Source organism: Tyto alba, unplaced genomic scaffold (assembly GCF_018691265.1).
Source record: "Tyto alba isolate M040663 unplaced genomic scaffold, T.alba_DEE_v4.0 Super-Scaffold_22, whole genome shotgun sequence".
NCBI lineage: Eukaryota > Metazoa > Chordata > Aves > Strigiformes > Tytonidae > Tyto > Tyto alba.
In genome coordinates this window covers 36,221,722-36,241,219 of record NW_024881296.1, presented here as the reverse complement: position 1 = coordinate 36,241,219, position 19,498 = coordinate 36,221,722, and the positions used below count along the sequence as shown (strand labels likewise).

Sequence of the window (19,498 nt, the reverse complement as noted above, 5' to 3'; positions counted from 1 at the left end):
TTTTCCTGTATCCTTCTCAGACAGATAGAGAAATCAAACTGAGGGATTCCCTGGCTACTCATTCAGATAAACACTCTACACCCTGGTAAGCAAACAGGGACTAAGGTATTAAAGACCAAATATTTACAGGTTAAGGGAAAAAAATACCTCTGTTTAGGAAGAAAAGTTTAAGTAAAAAGAAGCATTCTCCTCAGATGAGATTAAGGAGATTGAAATTTTACGAAGAAAACAATACAGCAAAGTTATACGTGACAATGAAGCAATAAATTTCAGCAGAGGAAATATGTTAAGAAAAAAAACGCTCTGTCATAATTTTAATAGAGCACAATGATCTAAGCGTTAGGGTCATGAGAAATTAACTTTGTACTTTTGTCAAAGACATTTATACATAAGAAAAAGCAACTGGTCTTCAAGTAAAACAAATTTTTTCAGTAATCTGATAGGATTGAGATAACAAACCCACATGAGACAGATTTTTTTACCCAAAGAATAGGAGTTCAAATAACTTTTGCATAGCATACCAGCACCAAGGTATTTGGAAGAATACCCAAAATCACAGGGCATTTCAGTTAAAACCCCACAGAGATAAGGGAAATAGTTCGTATCTTTTGACAGCTCCTGTTCCAAGTTACCTGTTTACTCAGGCTGCAATTACCATACCAAGTCAATTCATTTTCAAGTTCCTGTGTACAACTGTGAAGGCAAGGACCATACTTATATCTTGGGAACCAGGGGGGATTTGAATAAGTTGGCTCTGACTAACGGTTACTTCAGTCCTGACACGGCCTTGTTCAGTGGCAGGAGAGAGGCGGGCAGTGTAACAACCTCTCAACAACGAGGAAGCCCTGTCTCCACTTTGAGGTGGATCCTCTGTGGGTGGCAATGCAGGAGATGGTGTCCCAGGCCAGCACATGTGTGACGGGGAGCAGCTGTATCAAACCCCACAGTCTGAGCCCTGTTTCCATTCTGTAACAGTTTACAGAAAGTACTGAATGCCTATTTCCCATTAACATTAAAAGAACACAACTGATTTCACTGACTCTCATTGCCTTTTCTTCTCTGTTGTAGCAATTTCCTAGTTGCTGAAAAGGGTTTTCTCCTTATCACTTTTCCTTTTGATATTTCCCTCTGTATTGTTAAAGAAGATAAAATTAACATAGAGTTTGGATTGAATAATAATTCTATATTACACAATATCTCATCAAGGCAAAACCTTTTGCTTTTGTACACCAGTGGATTGGAAATTGTCACAGCTTCGTCCACTAGGCAGTCAAGATGCTGCCGATCCACAACTCACAACGGGAACACACGAACTGTGGTTCTTTGTCCTGGGTCAACAGTTTTGATTTTTCCATTTTGTTTACTGGGAAGACTAGGCTTTAGAAAACCATTAAGTCATTTAGAATACACAAACGACCACTTCCCACTGATTAAAAACTGGACCTTAAATTCTCCATTCAGCTTAGAAGATTGTTGTTAACAGTAAGTGGAATACTGAAATACTGCATGTTGCAATCCATGGGTAAAAAGTTGACTAGCAAGCTTGCAGGGCTATGTTGTGGCTGTACTATTGTAATGATGCTCACACCTCTGATTTAATACATTTAATTTAATGTTCTACAAAACTCATTTGACAGATATTTAGCAATATACCTGATATAACTGTCTTGAAACACAATGAGTTTCATAACAAGAGGCATCAACAGATCCATTTTCTAAATAAGAATGACATTTATCCTCAAAGGACAGAACACCTCTCTAAACTGTGAATTAGATGACAACATGATACAGCACTGTGGCTATTGAATGCAACAAACAACATGCTTTGGCAGCTTCCTTTCTATTTATCTAATAAAAGAAAAAATTCTATGTTGAACAGGTATTTTACTCTTCTTTCTTTAAAAATGTGAAACACTGTAACATAGAAATTAAGCCAAAATTAAACCAGTGACTTGAACGACATCAGAATTCTCTATGAACTGATTTACAATTTTTAAAACTGTGGAGTGGCTGGAAGAAAATGGGCATATTATGAGCGATCCAGACCGAGGAGCCTCACAGCTGCAGCTGTTGTGAAGGACACATGCAAGGTCGAAAGAGATAAGGAAGCTGGGGTTTTGAGAAACTGCCTGTGTTGCAGAGAGGTAAGGAGGTTGGAATGTAAAAACCAAGATAACAAGATGTGGAAACAGAATGTAGGTACGGCAGAGCAAGGCGCATGGCCACCACGAGACCAATCATAAGAAGGCAGAAGCCGCGTGAACAAGCAGCTTCAACCCATTAGCAACCAAAACGTAACGCGTGCGCTTTGTGCTCGTGTATAAATTGCTGTGTATCCCTTAATAACGTGGCATTAACTTGATCACACTGATCGTGCACGTTGTGTCCGAGACTTCCGTGTCATAAGTAATTATAATATAAAGTTGACTTTATGTGTCATTTTTAAATGCATTTAAACACCCCACTGCAGTAAGTATGGACTATTTTCAAGTGTAAATGATACATATCTTTTTTAGTCATGCAACTGCTCTTTATATTAACAACCTACCATACACACTTCAGATAAGCTAATCATAAGAAATATTGGTATGTCTGTTCGCAAATCTTTTTTTAAAACCACTATTTAACGCAATCTTGTTCATTCAAAAGAGAAAATGCCTTCTTTGAGACACCAAGGACTGTAAACTATTAATTGTCAGTGGTAACTTTAACAAAAAACAAAAAACACTACACATGAAATAAAGCAGAATATTATCTTTTTCTACAATACAGAAGTATTTTTTTTTCTGACTTTGTAATCTTCTTCTTGTTTCCCACCCTTCTACCTCTAAACCAAATTCAGTGTTTCACAGAGAATCAAAAAGAGAGAAATAGGACCTCTGCTGCTTGAGAGCAGGGAGCAGGGCAAAAAAAGGCAGAGGGCTCATTAAGCGACTTGTCCCCCGTGGTTCAGTTAGGAATCCCAGATTTAGGCTGGGTCTAAGGCATGCTTCACTGCCACTGCCTACCTAGTCTCAACTTTTAAGAGAAGCAATCCTGTGCATCCTGGATAGTTCCAGATGCAAATCAGGTGATCCTGGGGAGAACTGGGGATTAACTTCTGCTTATAAGCCCTTTCCTTATTTATTTATTGCAGAGCAAAACCTAGCGATGGAAATTAATTTGAAGGTTTTCATCTTGTGTCAATAGGAAAAGATGGGCTGATTGTCTTCTGTCGTTTTCATCTTCCAGGTCTTCCTGTAAAACTCCGAGCAATCATAAATGTCAAAAGGGATTAGGGGGGATGGGAAGAACAGGATGAAGGGAAGACGGGGAGCAATTCTTTAAGCAATCTTAGTGTTTCCTTGCTTTAAGGTCATGACTGATCATTCGTACTGACTCTGACAATGCCTGTTTCAAGCATCTCAATGGGCAGCACTTCTCAAAATATTTTGTAGCGTTCAGGATCAGAAAAATGGACATGCCATATGGTGTGATTTGCAAAGGCAATTATGTATTATTATTAAACTCAAACTACAGCTACAAACACTTCAGAGTAAGTTAGCTGGCACACACAGTCCAGTAGTATTCTTCCTGATCAGACTAGGCTTCAATCAACTTTACAACTTATATGAAAGACTGCTTTCTTATTCATTTGTCCTCTTACCATGAACAAGCTTTTATGCGTTTAAGTCAGAAAATGGGTACATCTCATTTATACTGAAATGACAGGATGCCAAGCTAAAACAGCTTTATGGCATATTTCATACAACTCATATGGTCTTTAGGTAATAATTAATTTATTTCCCTACTTAACTGCCACTACCCCAAAGAAACTACTGTCTTCCCATTTGTGTTAAGTGAAGAAAATGACTAAAGCTGTTGCTCACATTATTGATTTAGATTTTTCACTTACTGATGCCCAGGACAAATGTTTTTATGGCTATATAAATAACCTTTGTAAAACGTAAACAAATGTGAAATTTTAACTTCAGTGATGGTAAGAAAGATCAGTTTTCTTTGCATTCCATCTCTGATGGATGGAAAATACTTTTGATTCAAAGGAACCATGTAAGTAACAACACTGCACACAGTTGAAAATTCCATGATGGCCAGAGCCACCTGCATAATTCCTGCAGATGCTTCAAAAACCTTCAACGTATGTAGTTATGTTCACTATCAGATGGCTTCGTCCATATAAACTGAAACTGTGGAACTCACAAAATCAAAAAAAGCAGGTTTTTTACTTGTTCTGAACCGGGTACCTAAACATTAACACTGTCAGTGGGCAAGTGCCCAAGCAGTCAGTATAGAACTTTATGTTTTGTCAGTACCTATCCTATCTCCTTCTGATGTCCTTATGAAAGTTTTCTATTTTAAAACATTATTTGGATTTGGGGCAGAGCAGAAGTCATATGTTTCTCACTACATTCTCTTCTGCCATTTTGCTACTATTTTTTGACGGAGTCATCTCCTCCACCAGGCTACTCAGCTAGAGCATTCCTGACAGTCTGAATCTCACATTCATTGTTAGAATTGTATATGAAAAAAGCCCATTTCAAATAAAACTATTATTATTGTTGAATTTGAACTGCGAATGGAGACAATGTAAACAAGATCCAAGAATAATTGCTGGACAATGTTGTTGGCTTCTCATCAGAGGTAGGTGACCTCATGTGAATTCCACGGACTATTGAAAGTATCTGTTATGTCATCAGTACACTTGTCATAACAATATTAGATTCATATCTAGAACTTCTTCTTTATGTATTGGTCACCACAAATACTCAAACTATTTTTGTCAGCAATGTCATTAAAAACGAACCATATTTTCAGTCCAGTTACATATAAACTGGCAAAGGGCAAAATGCTTTTTGTTAACAGCATCTTTAAAGTGGGGACCCGTCTTTAAAGAACTGCATTTATCAAATGATGCAGGAAGAAGGGAAGAATCCCTTCCTTCTTCCCTTTCAGCCCAATTTGGAGTTGTAGTCCTGTATTTTTCATTTGCTACTCCTTCTGATCAGCTCTATACTGATAGCTTCCCATTGGTGTTTTTAAAATTTCTCAGTTCATTACCCAATCCACCTGACCCTTAGAAGATTAAGAGCTCATTAAATGGTTGAAAGTTCCTATGAGATTTTGTTCAGCTGGAGAACTGAGCCTTATCTAGAGAAGGAACACACCATGACATTTGAGTTTTACAGCCAAGACCTGAAATCCCTGAAGTTCTGTCCCTTTGGCAGTACACAGCAGAGCTGTTTCAGAGACAAAGTCTGGTGGAAATAGAGAACTCAACTGAAAAGTCCTCTGCACAACCAGAGCTACCAAAAAACCCAGTTCATCCTGAAAGGTCACAGCATCCCCAAGTTTGGGCAGTCTGCAAAACATGGCAGAGACCAATTAAGAAGTCAACATATTAGATGACTCCGCAGGTGGAATTCTTTGAGAAATGGGTTTGTTGGAACCTTGAGAAAACTAACACACTTCCACAAAGCATTTATGTTGCAATGAACTGGAATTTGCTAACAGGAAGAGCAAGTGGCTATTTTAGGAACTACATATCCCTAATGCGTAATGCCTGTTTTACTGCTAGAGCAAATTTCAGTTTCTTGACATCCTATTGCCTATTACAGCTAGACATCAATGATTGGTTTTCAATGGGTTTTTTTAAGAAGAAAGAAAAATAAGAGCAAACTAGAAAGTACTAACTCCGGGGAAGGGTCTAGACAGAGTTCATTAACATTTAACATACACGTTGTATGTTATTTTACTCATCTGAACCCGCATCACAGCAGTATCTGCTGCTAGCAGAAAGTAAATTTAAAGTAATATTTGTGTTACTGTTTATAATTAAAAACTGCAACTGCATAGTGGTTTATAAGGTATTTTTCCTTCTCTCTTATCTTAAAAATGATAACAACCGAAACTAATTTGATTTTTCCACATTTGCAAATTTTATAATAGACTGAAATCCTGAGGGATTCCACAGCAGATGGATGACTGTTATGCTAATTACAACTACCTACAGGTTTAGAAAGCTGTCATTTTTTAAGATAATCAATTTCTCATTCAAGAAACATGATAAATACTGAATATCTATGCATTGTACTGAATCCACTTCCATGAAAATTGTGGCTTCTCGTCATTAAAATTAAACAACTATTTAAAACTGTTTTTCAGTTCCTCGGACCCAAATTTATTCAAGAGAATGGTGGACACATGCAATTACCAACTACATGTTTGGCTTGCTTAGATGTGCAGCTAGGAAGACACATCTGGAATACAGTTTACCTTCTAACAACTCATTAGCTTTACCTAATTCAGAAAAATGTCTCTTCTGTAACAGCAATTTTAGGATTTAGCTTAGATAGCACTTACACATACGTGTACAGAAAAGATGCTGTGAAATAACATGGCATTATATAATTAATTGTTCTCCTTGGAGAAATTCCAACCCATCGTGTACATTAGCAGAAAACTCTGGGAAATGTATACAAATCTGATCAATCATTATTCAATTAGTGAGAAACCTAATTTTAAGTAAATACGGTCTGATAAAAATTTGAGTGTGTTTAGTTTGTCCCTTCTGTACAAACATAGGAAGCATAATACAGACTTGGTTTCTCAAAGTGCATTCCCTACCTTCATAGGAATGCCACACTATGTTTTATCATGTAAAAAAGAACCTGAAATGTGTGTACATTTAGCTATACAACTGACTCTTACAATCAAGCCCTTTTACTGTTCCAGAGTGGAGTATGATCATAGACTCAATTTTAGAGCCAGACTTTTGTTTCATTGTCATGTCAATCACCATGAATTTATTGGCCTAACTAGTTTCCCCAGACAACACTCATTGCTACACCTGTCTGAAACAGGTGCTATTAAAATTTTAGTAACTATTCTCCCATAAAACTTGAAAGAAACTCTTGATGAAACACATGCTGTTTGCCGGAGCAACACTTTCCTGGACTGGAGAACTCTTCACAGAAAGCATCGGTGATAACGGTGTCACTGACAGGAAAAGCAAGCATTAAGAAAACACCAGCCCTTTGCCTACATTTCACATCAGTTTCTTACCACCAGACTACTGACTATGCTTGAGAAGGCTTCTCACTCTCCCATTTCCAAGCTTCTCTTCATTAAAGGACGTGGAATTTCAGAAGCATTTGCAAATGAAAATTGTTCATCAGCCAACCCTTTAAATTTTGGAACTTTTTGAGAACTGAACATGCAAAGTTATTCAGAATCAATGTTCAATACTTTTGGTATAAGACAGAATGAAAAAAATATTCAGAAAATCCAAAAAGGAATGTCATACAGACTGGGTTGGTTTATCATGGAATGAAAAATCTGTCAAGCTCGAGAAAATCAGGATTGAGGCTTTTACTATGTTATCTTTGTTTTGTTTCTGTACCTGTTCTTTGGGATGTTCTAAAAAATTAATGTATGCAATTGTCATGGGATTTTCAAACTTGCTATTTCTTCAAGATTGGCATTGAATTTTAGATAAATAATGTAGTGTTGTTGCCACCTCCACCTAATCAATGGTTCACGGTGAAAACACACATCAGTGAAGACAAAGATCCAGGATCAACCTTCCTGAACGTGTTTTAAATCCTAGCTTTGAACAGAAAGTTGAGAAGAGCGGATTGAAACTAAGGTACTCAGTATCTCAGGGAACAGAGTATGGGCTATTGCTTCCCTTCGTTAGAGTTCTTCCACACTGAATGGAAGCACTTAGCTGTTACGATTAAGAAGCAGAAGGATGGTGCCTTTGCCGGGCAAGACATCCACTTGGAGGCTGCACAGTTAAATGTCTGTTCCTCATCTAGTTAGTTTTTCCCTTATTCAAACCAAGCAGGTTTTCTTCTAAGAGGAAACAAGAAGATAACCTTGAAAATTTAGGTCTGTGGGCTATTACGGTTCTCCAAAGAAATGCAATAGGCATTCCCCAACACAGAAAAGAAAACTATACCCAGGCCTTCCACATCATTGGAGAATGTGTGATACTTTGAACTGTGAGAGATATAGAGAAGGGAGCAAGAGGGCAGTTGAGGTTTCAAATAAACCATTTACATCATGAAGACATGTGGGCTTTTAAAGGAACCATCAAAATCATCATTTGAATTGGGAAGTATCAGAAATATGTAAGTAGCAAGTCTTATGAGTCCATAAAATGATTTTTGTTGCTCGTTATGCCTCTGGACAAGTTGAAAAGTAAATGACAAACTAATGCAGGACAGCAAAAATCCCTCTAAGGATCTTTTAGGGAAAAATAAAATAGTGACAGAAAGAACTGTCACTTCAGCAACTCTCTTCATTAAGCAAAGAGAGAGATACTCAAATAAAATTAGGAGTATTCCATTAGCAAGCTTTCAGAAGGTAAAGGCCACTACATAAAAGAAATAGATCCTCTAAATTACTAAAGGGGTTTTATGCTTTGAAACTTCAAAGGCAAGTCTGAAGTCTCCAAGGACACTATATTTGCAACCTACGGATGTGAGAATAAAATATTAGTATAGATAACAGACTCTCCTCAAAGCAGGCTTGGTTCTCCAGAGTTAGTGGCAGAATAAGTACTCTAAATGACTGAACTACAACCTAAGAGAAAAGTCCTGGACAAATAGTAAAAAATGAATGCATTTTCTGGCAGATATTAACAATGCTTCTAAATCTTCTAATTTTACATCTGCTTCAAAATATTAAAATGTATTACTTTACACTAAGAATAAATTAACTTTAGCATTCATCCTTTATTGTTGGCTGTAAGCACAACATCTGGACGAAACTAACACTCAGATTACTCTGCCAACAATAGCAGTTTTTTAATACGTATCCTTTAATGAAATATAAATTGCATACCTTTGGGTTGATTATATATTATGGAGCTTTCAAAAGGTGAGCCAGATTGCTTACACCATCTTAAATGTTTATGCCACCAGCTTTACAAATCACTCTATAATAGGTGTTAACAAATACTTTGAATCATACCCTCACCAATTCTGCACTTCTATCTTTCCATTAAGCACACAGAAATGTGAAAGCTTATCACTAATAATTATCTGTACTGTTTACTCAAGCACATCATCTTTTGCTCCAAAGTGAGGTATTTCCCACCAGTTAAGTAATGAAGTTCTGTGTTGTTAAAGAACATATTAAAAAACCTCAAAATGCTACAGATACACTTAAAAGGAAAGTAATTTAAATATGAAGAGGCAATAAATTATTAGGAAACTGACCTTTATAGTTTCCCATGCTGAAATAACAATCTGATTGGCTTTCAGAAAGATGTGACACGAACTTTTCAATTAATTCTGCCAAAACTGCAAAAAGTAAAACCCATTAAAACATTAGAGGCAATGAACAAAATGTGGAACTACATTACCTAACAAAATGACAGTATGTGAGAAACTAAAGCTATTTGCATTCCTGCATGTTTATTCATGTTTTTATGGAGGAACAATTCAAAGCATGCATTGCACTTTTGCATTCCTAACACCATTCCTAACTTAAATTAAATTTTAATAGCTTTACTGAGAATACATTCAGTGTAAACGGAAAGAGAATCCCATATTATCTTTATATCCTCCAAGGATTACTTCAGAATTTGTTACACGGTTTCAATATGAAATGAAAATTAACTATAATTAAACTACACAGACAAATATGGTAAAATACTGTATATAGACAGGAAAGAACCAAAAATAAGTAAAACCAAACCAACAACCCCCCCACACAACAAAATCCACAACACTCACTCCAAAATTATGGTAACAAAAGTAAATGAAGTTTTAAGGGCTGTTTAAAGAAACATGATATAAAATTACCTATGCCATCACAAGATAAAAATTATTCACTTAAAATTCAGCAATAGGAACATTTCCTTTGGGAAATTATGTATTTTATGATGACCATAATATTCTTATTCAGTTCTTGCCATGGAACTTTGAGTCTGCAGATACTGCACAGATAAGTCAGATGCTGACATCTGGTCACTATGTAGGCAATCTTGTCCTCTACCTTAACGCCATGTGAGCCAGGAAGTTAGTGAGAACTCCCAATGACAAATCATTAGCAAAAACTGTTCCTGATTCCTCAGTTCTGCAAGTCTGAGGCTACTGCAGCTGAGCACACTACCACCTTACGGAGTTAAAGGACACAAGGGAGCCTCAACACATACTGCATGGAGGAAGTCCATATTGAGATGAGCCATATTAAGAATTTACGATAGCAATAATTAACATTTTTTATAAGTAAATACTACCCCAAAACATCTGCTGTTGTCATGATAAACAGGATTTAAATAACAACGATATAGCATTATTTTCACACTGATGCAAAGCAAGGAAGTGTATTTAGAGAGTAACCAGTGCTGCTACGCATGGGATTTCCTGTTTTAAGACTGTGTTACCCTTTCCTTGGCAGCAGCTCAGTTTAACAGCACTCAAGCTTCAGTCCCTAGTTGTCCTTCCTGCACATAACTCCATGCATCCACAGGTGATGTTGCTGATTTTCAGACTGACTAATTCCACTAAAACAGTTTGGCAGATAGCTGTATGGACATTGTAGCAGCAGAAGTAAGGCATAACAATCTGCAGTGAAGGTGGCAATGGAGAAAGCTAGAAAACACTTGAGCTAGCCTTGCTGGCAGGAAAACTAACCCAGGAGACTGCAAGGCAAGCTCTCCTGTGCATGAGAAAGAGGAGAAGGAAGATGACAGAACATCCACCCACAGTCTGATGCTCGTTATGCCAGAAAAATAATTAAGAAAAAGACATCATAAATACAATTAACTCTGCTTCCAATTATTTTAGGCTAACATACTGACATTAAATCAAGATTTTTTTTTTCTTGATTAGTTGTCTAAAACAGCTACAGAAATTAATATACACTGAATGAGTCCAGAAAAAGTTTTTAAAATCTTGAGTTTTGGTAATAGTACGTTGACAGTAAGGCAAAGGGGAAAAGAAGTTTCACTACAGTAGCTAAACACGGATTTGCAGTTAGAGTAGTCAACTCCAACAGCAATAAAATTAATTTTGCATTGCAAAGGACTACTAAATCATAACAAAAAAATTACATGTGTAATTTATATTCCTACACATTTTTATGGAGAGAAGAAACTGCTACTTAAACATAATATAGCTATTTTTAATCATGGTTAATAAACAACATGGGGCTAGCAAAAAGCAATTTATTTTATAGAAGAGTAACAATTTATTCATTTTCTGAGAATAAACAGAATAAACAATCTCACTAATCTTCACTAATATGCTTAGTGGAATTTGGTCCACAAACAATATTAAAATATTTGTGTAAAATGAGAAAAAGTGTCTATACCTGAAGCTGTAGATAGAAAAAGCAGAAATTAAAATCTATAACTAGCTTAATGTTTACTGTATGACTATCAATATTGCGATTACTGAAATATGCCATACTAGAATAAAGAGGAACTATGTTAAAAGGACTAAAACACCATGTAATTCAGAAAACTTAAAACCAAGTTAGAACATTATACATTTCTTCCCTTTTTGTTGGAAAGCATTCACATGCTTAACCTAGCAGTCAAGTATTTCTGTTCAGTGCTTGAGTTAATGGGAGAAGTGACAGCTCAACTGCTAAGCAATTTTTTTAAACTCAAGCACTAAATTGATTTCCACTATCTGAAAGTATTTATCTAAGAGTCTATCAGAATCTTTGAAATGCTTTTAATTGAGTTTGAGAGGGGAAGACACATGTAAGAATTTATCAAAACAAATGTGGTCAATACATAAATCGAGGGTTTTCACATGACATTCCCTCTTCCAAAAAAATGTTCATGTGAAATGACATGTGGTTATTTTAATTTTTGTCCTTTAATATTAAAATATTCGGCTTGCCATTTGGACACTCCCTGAAAATCTTTATAAAGGTGGAAACTGGCTCAGTGATTTTCATTTCATGAGAAAAGTAGACAAAAGAAATTTAGGAAAGTTCATTGTATAGTTGAGTCAGCCTTGTTTTAAAAGCCCACATTCTCATGTAGAGGTTACGTTCAGAGATAGAGCTTAGTGCTGTGACCTACCAACTCCGTGCAAACATTGATTTTCCTAAATTATGACAGCTTGGTTGTACTAACATTGAAGCTTGTAAGAGACTGGCAGTCACCTCATGTAATTTTATTCCACACATACCAAATAAAGATAATTTTAATTTAAGAGTGAGATAACATGCAAAACAAATGAAAGAGCTTTAAAATTCCCCCAACAATTGCAGCATGCTCATAAAACACCTGAATTCCTGATTTTTTTTTTTCCTTGAAGAACTAATATACAAAAGGTATTCAAAATGGCTTCAAAACTGCACAAGAACACTGATTTAAAAAAATTCACATGATTAAAACTGTTTTAATAGGTAACCACCATGAGGGCTTACCCAATTCATACTCTGAAACTTTTAAGCCAAAAAGGTCAAAAGCTGTGAAAAGCATCAGATTTTTTTAGATCCTCTAATGTAACTAGAGTTACTGGATCGTATTCTATACCAACTCACAGATGCTTCAGAAGTGTTTAAAAGAATAAAAAGACCACAAACCACTTGAAGAGTTAACAGTAATCCTGCTTGACTTGTCTTAGAGGTTAAAAACTGAAGAGTGAAAACCTTGGACAGATAGCTTTGTAAGAGTAGCATCAGAAATTTTCAACTCCATCAACCATACTTCAATTTAATAAATCTATGAAAAACACAGCTGGCAATTCCACTCTTAATGACAAATATAAGGACGTCTTTTTTGAATTTCTAAGATAATGGGAGAGACTTTCAATTAATCTACATTGAAATGGCAAAGGAACACCTGCATTTTCTTTGAAAAGAAGAAAACAAGATAGCAAAAATTCTGACAGTGCTTCCATTAGAGATGAAGGTTGCATATCTTATAGCAATATAAAAATATCTTCCTTATTAATGGAAAAAAATGGCCTTTCAAGTCCTAATCAAATGTCTTAATCTTCACACATATACATGCACGTTCATGTGCACTTACACTGCTTACAGGATATTCCTTTTGGAAGTTGCTCCAAAATGGTTTGGGGGACAGAGGAAAGAAGTTCCGGTCTGCAATTCTTCTTCCTGAATAACATGAAAGACCCACTGTTCTACTCTAAATCTTAAACAACACTCCTTGAAAAATCAAGATAAACAACTTTTTTGTATTACTTCAAAAACGTCTTTTGTGAATATGGTATTTTTAAATTGGTCATACTAAAAAATGAGAGCAGACCACAGTTAGAATCTAGATCTGATTGAGTGATCTTCAAGGCAGAAGATTTGGTCCATATTTTGAAAGATCAAATTGAGCTTAGAGAATCTGTTCTTCTTAGGGAGAAGAACCTCTGAGGATCAACTGGAAATCTACACAGTTACCCTTATTTGTCTGTCTGAAATCACAGCCTATCGAATTTTCTCTCATATACTTAACAAGAGAGCCTACGGAAGACTACTATGCAAGCCTAAAGTTAGTCAGATCTTCTTTACCTGGACCCAATGATGAAGACTGAAATTTAAATAATTTTCTCCTTAAAATGGAACAACATAATAGCAGCCACAGAATCGCAGAATAGTTTGGGCTGGAAGGGACCTTTAAAGGTCCTCTACTCCAACCCTGTGCAGTGAGCAGGGACATCTTCAACTAGAGGAGGTTGCTCAGAGCCTCGACCAGCCTCACCTTGAAACTTTCCAGGATGGGGCATCTACCACCTCTATGGGCAACCTGTTCCAATGTTTCACCACCCTCACAGTAAAAAAATGTCTTCCTTTAATCTAAATCTACCTTCTTTTAGTTTAAAACCGTTACCCCTTGTCCTATCGCTACAGGCCCTGCTAAAATGTTTGTCCCCACATTTCTTAATAAGTCCCCTTTCAGTACTGGAAGGCCGCTGTAAGGCCTCCCTGGAGCCTTCTCTTCTCCAGGCTGAACAACCCCAACTCTCTCAGCCTTTTTTCATTGTAGCTGTTCCAGCCCTTTGGTCATTTTTGTGGCCCTGCTCCAACAGGTCCGTGTCCTTCCTGCACTGACTACCTCAGAGCTGGACACAGGACTCCAGGTGAGGACTCACCAGACCAGAGTAGAGGGGCAGAATCCCCTCCCTTGACCTGCTGGCCACACTGCTCTTGATGCAGCCAAGGACTTGGTTGGCTTTCTGGGCTGCAAGTGCACATTTCTGGGTCATGTCCAGCTTTTCATCCACCAGCACCTCCCAATTCCTTTTCCCCAGGGCTGCTCTCAATCCCTTCATCCCCCAAGCCTGTATTGGTACTGGGGATTGCTCCAACCTGGGTACAGGACCCTGCACCTGGCCTTGCTGAACCTCATGAGGTTCACATGGGCCTACTTCTTGAGCTTGTCCGGGTCCCTCTGAATGATATCCCTTCCTTCAGGTGTGTCAACTGCACCATTCAGCTTGGTGTCATCTGCAAAGTCGCTGAGGGTGCACTCAATCCCCCTGTCTATGTCACTGATGAAGATATTAAACAGTACAGGTCCTAATACAGACCCCCAAGGGACACCACTTGTCACTGCTGTCCAGCTGGACATTGAGCCATTGACCATTACCCTCTAGATGTGACTATCCAACCGATCCCTCATTCACTGAACAGTCCACCCATCCAACCCATATCTCTCCAATTTAGAGAGAAGAATGTTGTGGGGGACCATGTCAAAGGCTTTACAGATGTCCAGATAGATGACTACCATAGCTCTTCCCTTGCCCACTTGATATAGTCACTCATCATAGAAGGCCACCAGGCTGGCGAGGCAGAACTTGCCCTCGGTGAAGCCACGCTGGCTGTCTTGAATCAACTCCTTGTCCTCCACGTGCCTTAGCATAGCTTCTAGGAGGATCTGTCCCATGATCTCCCTTGGCACAGAGGTGAAGCTGGCAGGTCAGTAGTTCTCAGGATCTTCCTACCTCTTTTAAAAATGGGTGCAATGTTTCCCTTTTTCCAGTCACCAAGGACTTCACCTGACCTCCATGACTTTTCAAGTATCATGGAGAGCGGCTTGGCAACTGTATCAGTCAATCCCCTCAGGACTCTGGGATGCATCTCATCTGGTCCCATAGACTTATGTATGTTCAGGTTCCTCAGGTGGTCACAAACACGATCTTCTCTTACAGCAGGAGGGACTTGTTCTCCCAGTCCCCATCTTGTGGTGCATCCACCCAAGAGGTATAGGAAGAGAGGCTGCCAGTGAAGACTGAGGCAAAACAGTCAAAATGTTGTATTTCACTGTCTTCGAATCCAGAAGATCCTCTTCATGAAAAAAATGGAAGTCCCTATTATCTTTACTTCTATATACAGGCAGAGTGGTGACAATTGAGATACCCTCCTTGTTGAGATTCTGGCAGCTATAAAGTATATATTGATAAAAGCTACTTTTACAATGACAGTTTTGGCTATTTTGATAAACTTCCAAAGTTTAGCATTTTGTTATCCTGAATAAAAATCCCCACAACCACACACTACAGTCATACCCTAATAAAAATATCCAACTTTTTGGTTCTTCATCCTATGGGCAAAGTTCTGTAGCTACTTTCAACTTTTTGCAGCAATTGCTAAAGGCTGCACAGAAACCTCGCAAACAATGACACTGCCTCAAAGGATCACAGTATTTTTTGTCAGCATATTTTGACAGAGCTACCTCAGATGATGCAGAGCTCACAAAGCATTAATGGATTCCAGAACACTGTGTTGATCATAACCATTCTGTTTTTGTCAACCACTTCGCTTATAAAAAATGAGGAAAAATCCTGCGTGTTCCAGTAAGATCTCATGCAACTTCAAGAGCTGCTATGTTTCTATATCTTTGAAGTCATCAATAGTTGCTGAGATTAAAAAGATGCCTGAATTCAGATGAAAACTACCTCAAGAAAGAAATATGCCTCCCACATGTATTTTTGTTTGGTTGGTTTTTTTAAGAGAAAACAGTTTGGAGTTAAATTAATAGGCCCTAAAGAATATTGGTGATCTAAGTTCAGATTCCTTAGGGAGATATGCCATGAAAACTCTGAATGACTCCATGGAGCAAATAATTTTAGCTGAATTTACTATCCCTATCCATATCCACATATGGATATAAAGACTGAGGAGAATGATTAGGATTTGGGGACTGAATATCTCTCATTATGAAGGGAAGAATGTTAGCATATAATTATATGATCTCTGAAACACCCTTAATTTCTCTTACTTAGGGTTTAAAGTCTCCTAAGAGAGGAGAGGATTAAGGATGTTGAATCCACCCAGATAGGAAAGAGGCCAGGTGCTGATACAACACTAACTGGGAACAGATGAAAAAGGAGCTGCTGCAGTTGAAAACAACAGAAATGCCTTCTGCCATACCTGAAGAACAAGAAGAGGGAGGCAATTGAAAAAGGCACAGATGAAATAGTCAAGCCGAGATACTGGTTCAAAAATAATACCTCCCAATCATGTTAACAATTTGAACATGCAATATACTAAGCCTAGATTCACACAGACTAATAATTTTCTACATAAACCTAAGCTATTTCTCAGAGGAGTTGATTTGCCTATTTCTCTTCCTGCCAAAGCTTAGATGCAAATACACAGAAAGCTCCTATCTAGATATACTAAAGACTCTTCAGGGAGGACACAAGTATTGCAGGGTAGTCCAAAAGAGGCCAAGACTTATCCTGACCAAGATTCCATGGTTCTCTAGCTGATCTAAGTGACCCAAAGACATACACAAAGCTGCTCAACAACAAGCAGCTGTATTCCTAGCATCCAAAATCTGTGGCACCTTTACAGAAGAATGACTGGAAAAATGCCTTTATCTTAGCTTATTGTGCTTAGAACAGTAGAATGTAGAAGTTGGTTGTCTGCAATATGATCTACTTTTAGATGACCAAGAAAAATCCCACACTTTCACTCCTTCCATGCTAAAAGGCACAGAAGCCTGAAGAAGGTTTGTATCTCCTTTTAGTAGTTCAATAAAGCCATTCAAAACTGGATCTTGATGTTTGACCACAGAAAACACTTAAAAGCTACAGTCAGAGGTGATGCTTTAGCAGAGATAACACCAATCCAGGGATGAAGATGAACATTCCCAGAAGTAATACGATACCCATAACATTTATCAAAAAACCACTGACCAAGTCAATGTGATGATAATCAACACCAGAAGAGTAAATTAGAGATACAGATACTATATAGTATCCTGAAGAATTTTCTGATGAAGTTCAAGCAGGTTCTACAGATTCAGCATCTGGTAATCCTGACACCAGATCACAAAATATTTTAAAAAATCAATACACAACACACACTAGACAGTCATTGAATGCTATGTCACCTTTGCTGATTATGTTCTGGCTCAACTGCTGTAAATGTTAGTCTCCCTTAGAAAGGGCCCAGTACATGAAGAGTAAGTATGCATCTTTGTTCTGTAATCCTTGGAGTTTGCTCTATCTGTAGCTAAAGAGAAAGCTTTGATTTCTTAGAATCTGAACCGAAGCTTCTCAGTCCTCTGAAATCTGGGAATGCTTCACATGCAGCAAAAGATACATAGCAGCACAGCTGCCTCTCATAAAATACTTGCACTGAACATGATGTTCTCAAACCACACAGCTAGCAGGTATTTTGCTGCTTCTGAAATATCTCCGAGCAGATAGGCACCATTTTAACAGCTTCACATCCACTTTAAATTACCAGAACCTACACTGAGCTTACAATATTACTATCCTTCTGTAGGGTGTTTTAATTTATTTATTTAGTGTTTGATTATCCTGTTTTGTTTCTGTTTTCATACTTTGCTTTTTTGTGTGGTTTGTGAAACCACTTGCAGAAGTCCCTGTTAGGCTTAACAATTCCACAGATACTTTCTGGCTGACTAGTACTCCCAATTCCATCTCAGCTGGAAACAGTGATCCATAATCGAGCATAATTTTTTTCTTTGGGTTAACAAATCTTAATTCATCATTGTAGCTTCTGGTACCTCTAAAAAAGTTACAGAAAACAACCTACACAGGTTTTGAGGCTGTGTATGGGTAACTACAAAGTATAAAAATAAAGCTTTTTCTTTTTATTTGTAAGACACCTACTTTAAATATATGTTCTCTTTTTTGTAAAAATATTTTTTTTTCAACCAGTAATTCCTTTCAGATGCAGGAAGACAGATTAATATTTTTTTACAAAAATTTCATATAATCTGAGAAGAGATCAGTATAGAAAATGTGCTGCATTCAAATAAAATTGATTTTACAAAGACTAAATTCTTTGTGTTTTATGACACATAACATCAGAAAACCCCTACACTGAACTACTAGATCAGTCATGGAAGAAAATTAAACATACAACTTTGCTAGAAAAATATAGCGGTTTTTTAATTTTACTCTTCAATTATTTTTCTTATATTAGCAAAAGCTCATATAAAATACATTCAGTGGTTTCCGAATGGTTATGAATCTCTATTTGTTCACTTGTTTCACAAAGCTCTCTGAAGACATGCATTTGTGGATGTGTACAATATAAAGTATATTATAAGTGCATATATGCATTATATAAAAATACATATGTATTCTGCCTACACACACATTCTTCCAAACGTAAGGTGAAAGCTCTGACTGATTTAAAATCACCTAAGACTATAGACTCAAGCTTGTTTCAAACAAGCAATAAGAATATAAAGTTCAGAATTTTGGAACATTTAGTAATTATTGACATTCAATAAATATTATCACATTATACATATGACAGATTCCTTATTATTTTATTATTAAATCAGTTTTTGTATAAATTACTTCCTTAAGGTTTCTGAAACCACCCTGTAACTTTTATAATGTTATATAATTTATCATATGTAAAACACAAATGCTAAGTTACTTTGATCCCATATAGAAGATACTTCATCTGTCTTCGCTGTCAGTTATATCAACTGCTTACCTAAGGAATTTAAAGAGAAATCTTTGGCATCTGTAAACAAAAAAGGTAGGCTATGCACTGACCATCTGACTACAATGAGAATTCTTACAGGAATGGAAGCCAGCAATTTCTGAAAACACCTACATTCTTTATTGTTACACAAGTTTATATGATATTACAAGTGAATGATTACATCCAATTTGTGACAAGGTATGTCATATGGGTGATCACTGTTTTTGCTTTGATTGGCTTGTTGTTTTAAATAATCTATACCAATGCTCCTGCATGATCACTCTCTTCATTAGAAAATATGTATGAAAATTAAGAAAAGCCTGAATGAGTAGGTTCTTTGATGCTTAGTATGGCTTAATTCTGAAATTTTTACTGAAACTGGCCATTAATATACTCTCCCAACCCATCTTAAAGTCATTGACTGATCTCTGGGAAACATCCGCTTTCTCTCAGGCTCTCTTTTCCATTTTCTCAGCATCTCAATAACGGACCCTTTAGAAATCTGAAATAAAGACTTCTATATGAGCCCTCTTTCTGTATCAAATTTCACTGAAAACAGCCAACACAGAGGGATGATGGCCATAAACAGAGA

General features: G+C 37.0%; 1 protein-coding gene across 8 annotated transcripts in view; it reads right to left on the bottom strand.

Annotated features, from left to right (window-relative positions):
- TBC1D32 (TBC1 domain family member 32) overlaps positions 1 to 19,498 on the bottom strand; it is a 90,416-nt gene that overhangs the window by 10,802 nt on the left and 60,116 nt on the right. For 7 of the 8 annotated variants that reach the window (XM_032998091.2, XM_032998089.2, XM_032998093.2 and 4 more), the window contains one exon: positions 9,225 to 9,308. The exons of the other annotated variant lie outside the window; for it this stretch is intronic. In XM_032998091.2, coding sequence (XP_032853982.2) covers positions 9,225 to 9,308 — 84 coding nt within the window. The remainder of the gene's footprint in view (positions 1 to 9,224; positions 9,309 to 19,498) is intronic. 8 annotated transcript variants of the gene reach the window in all.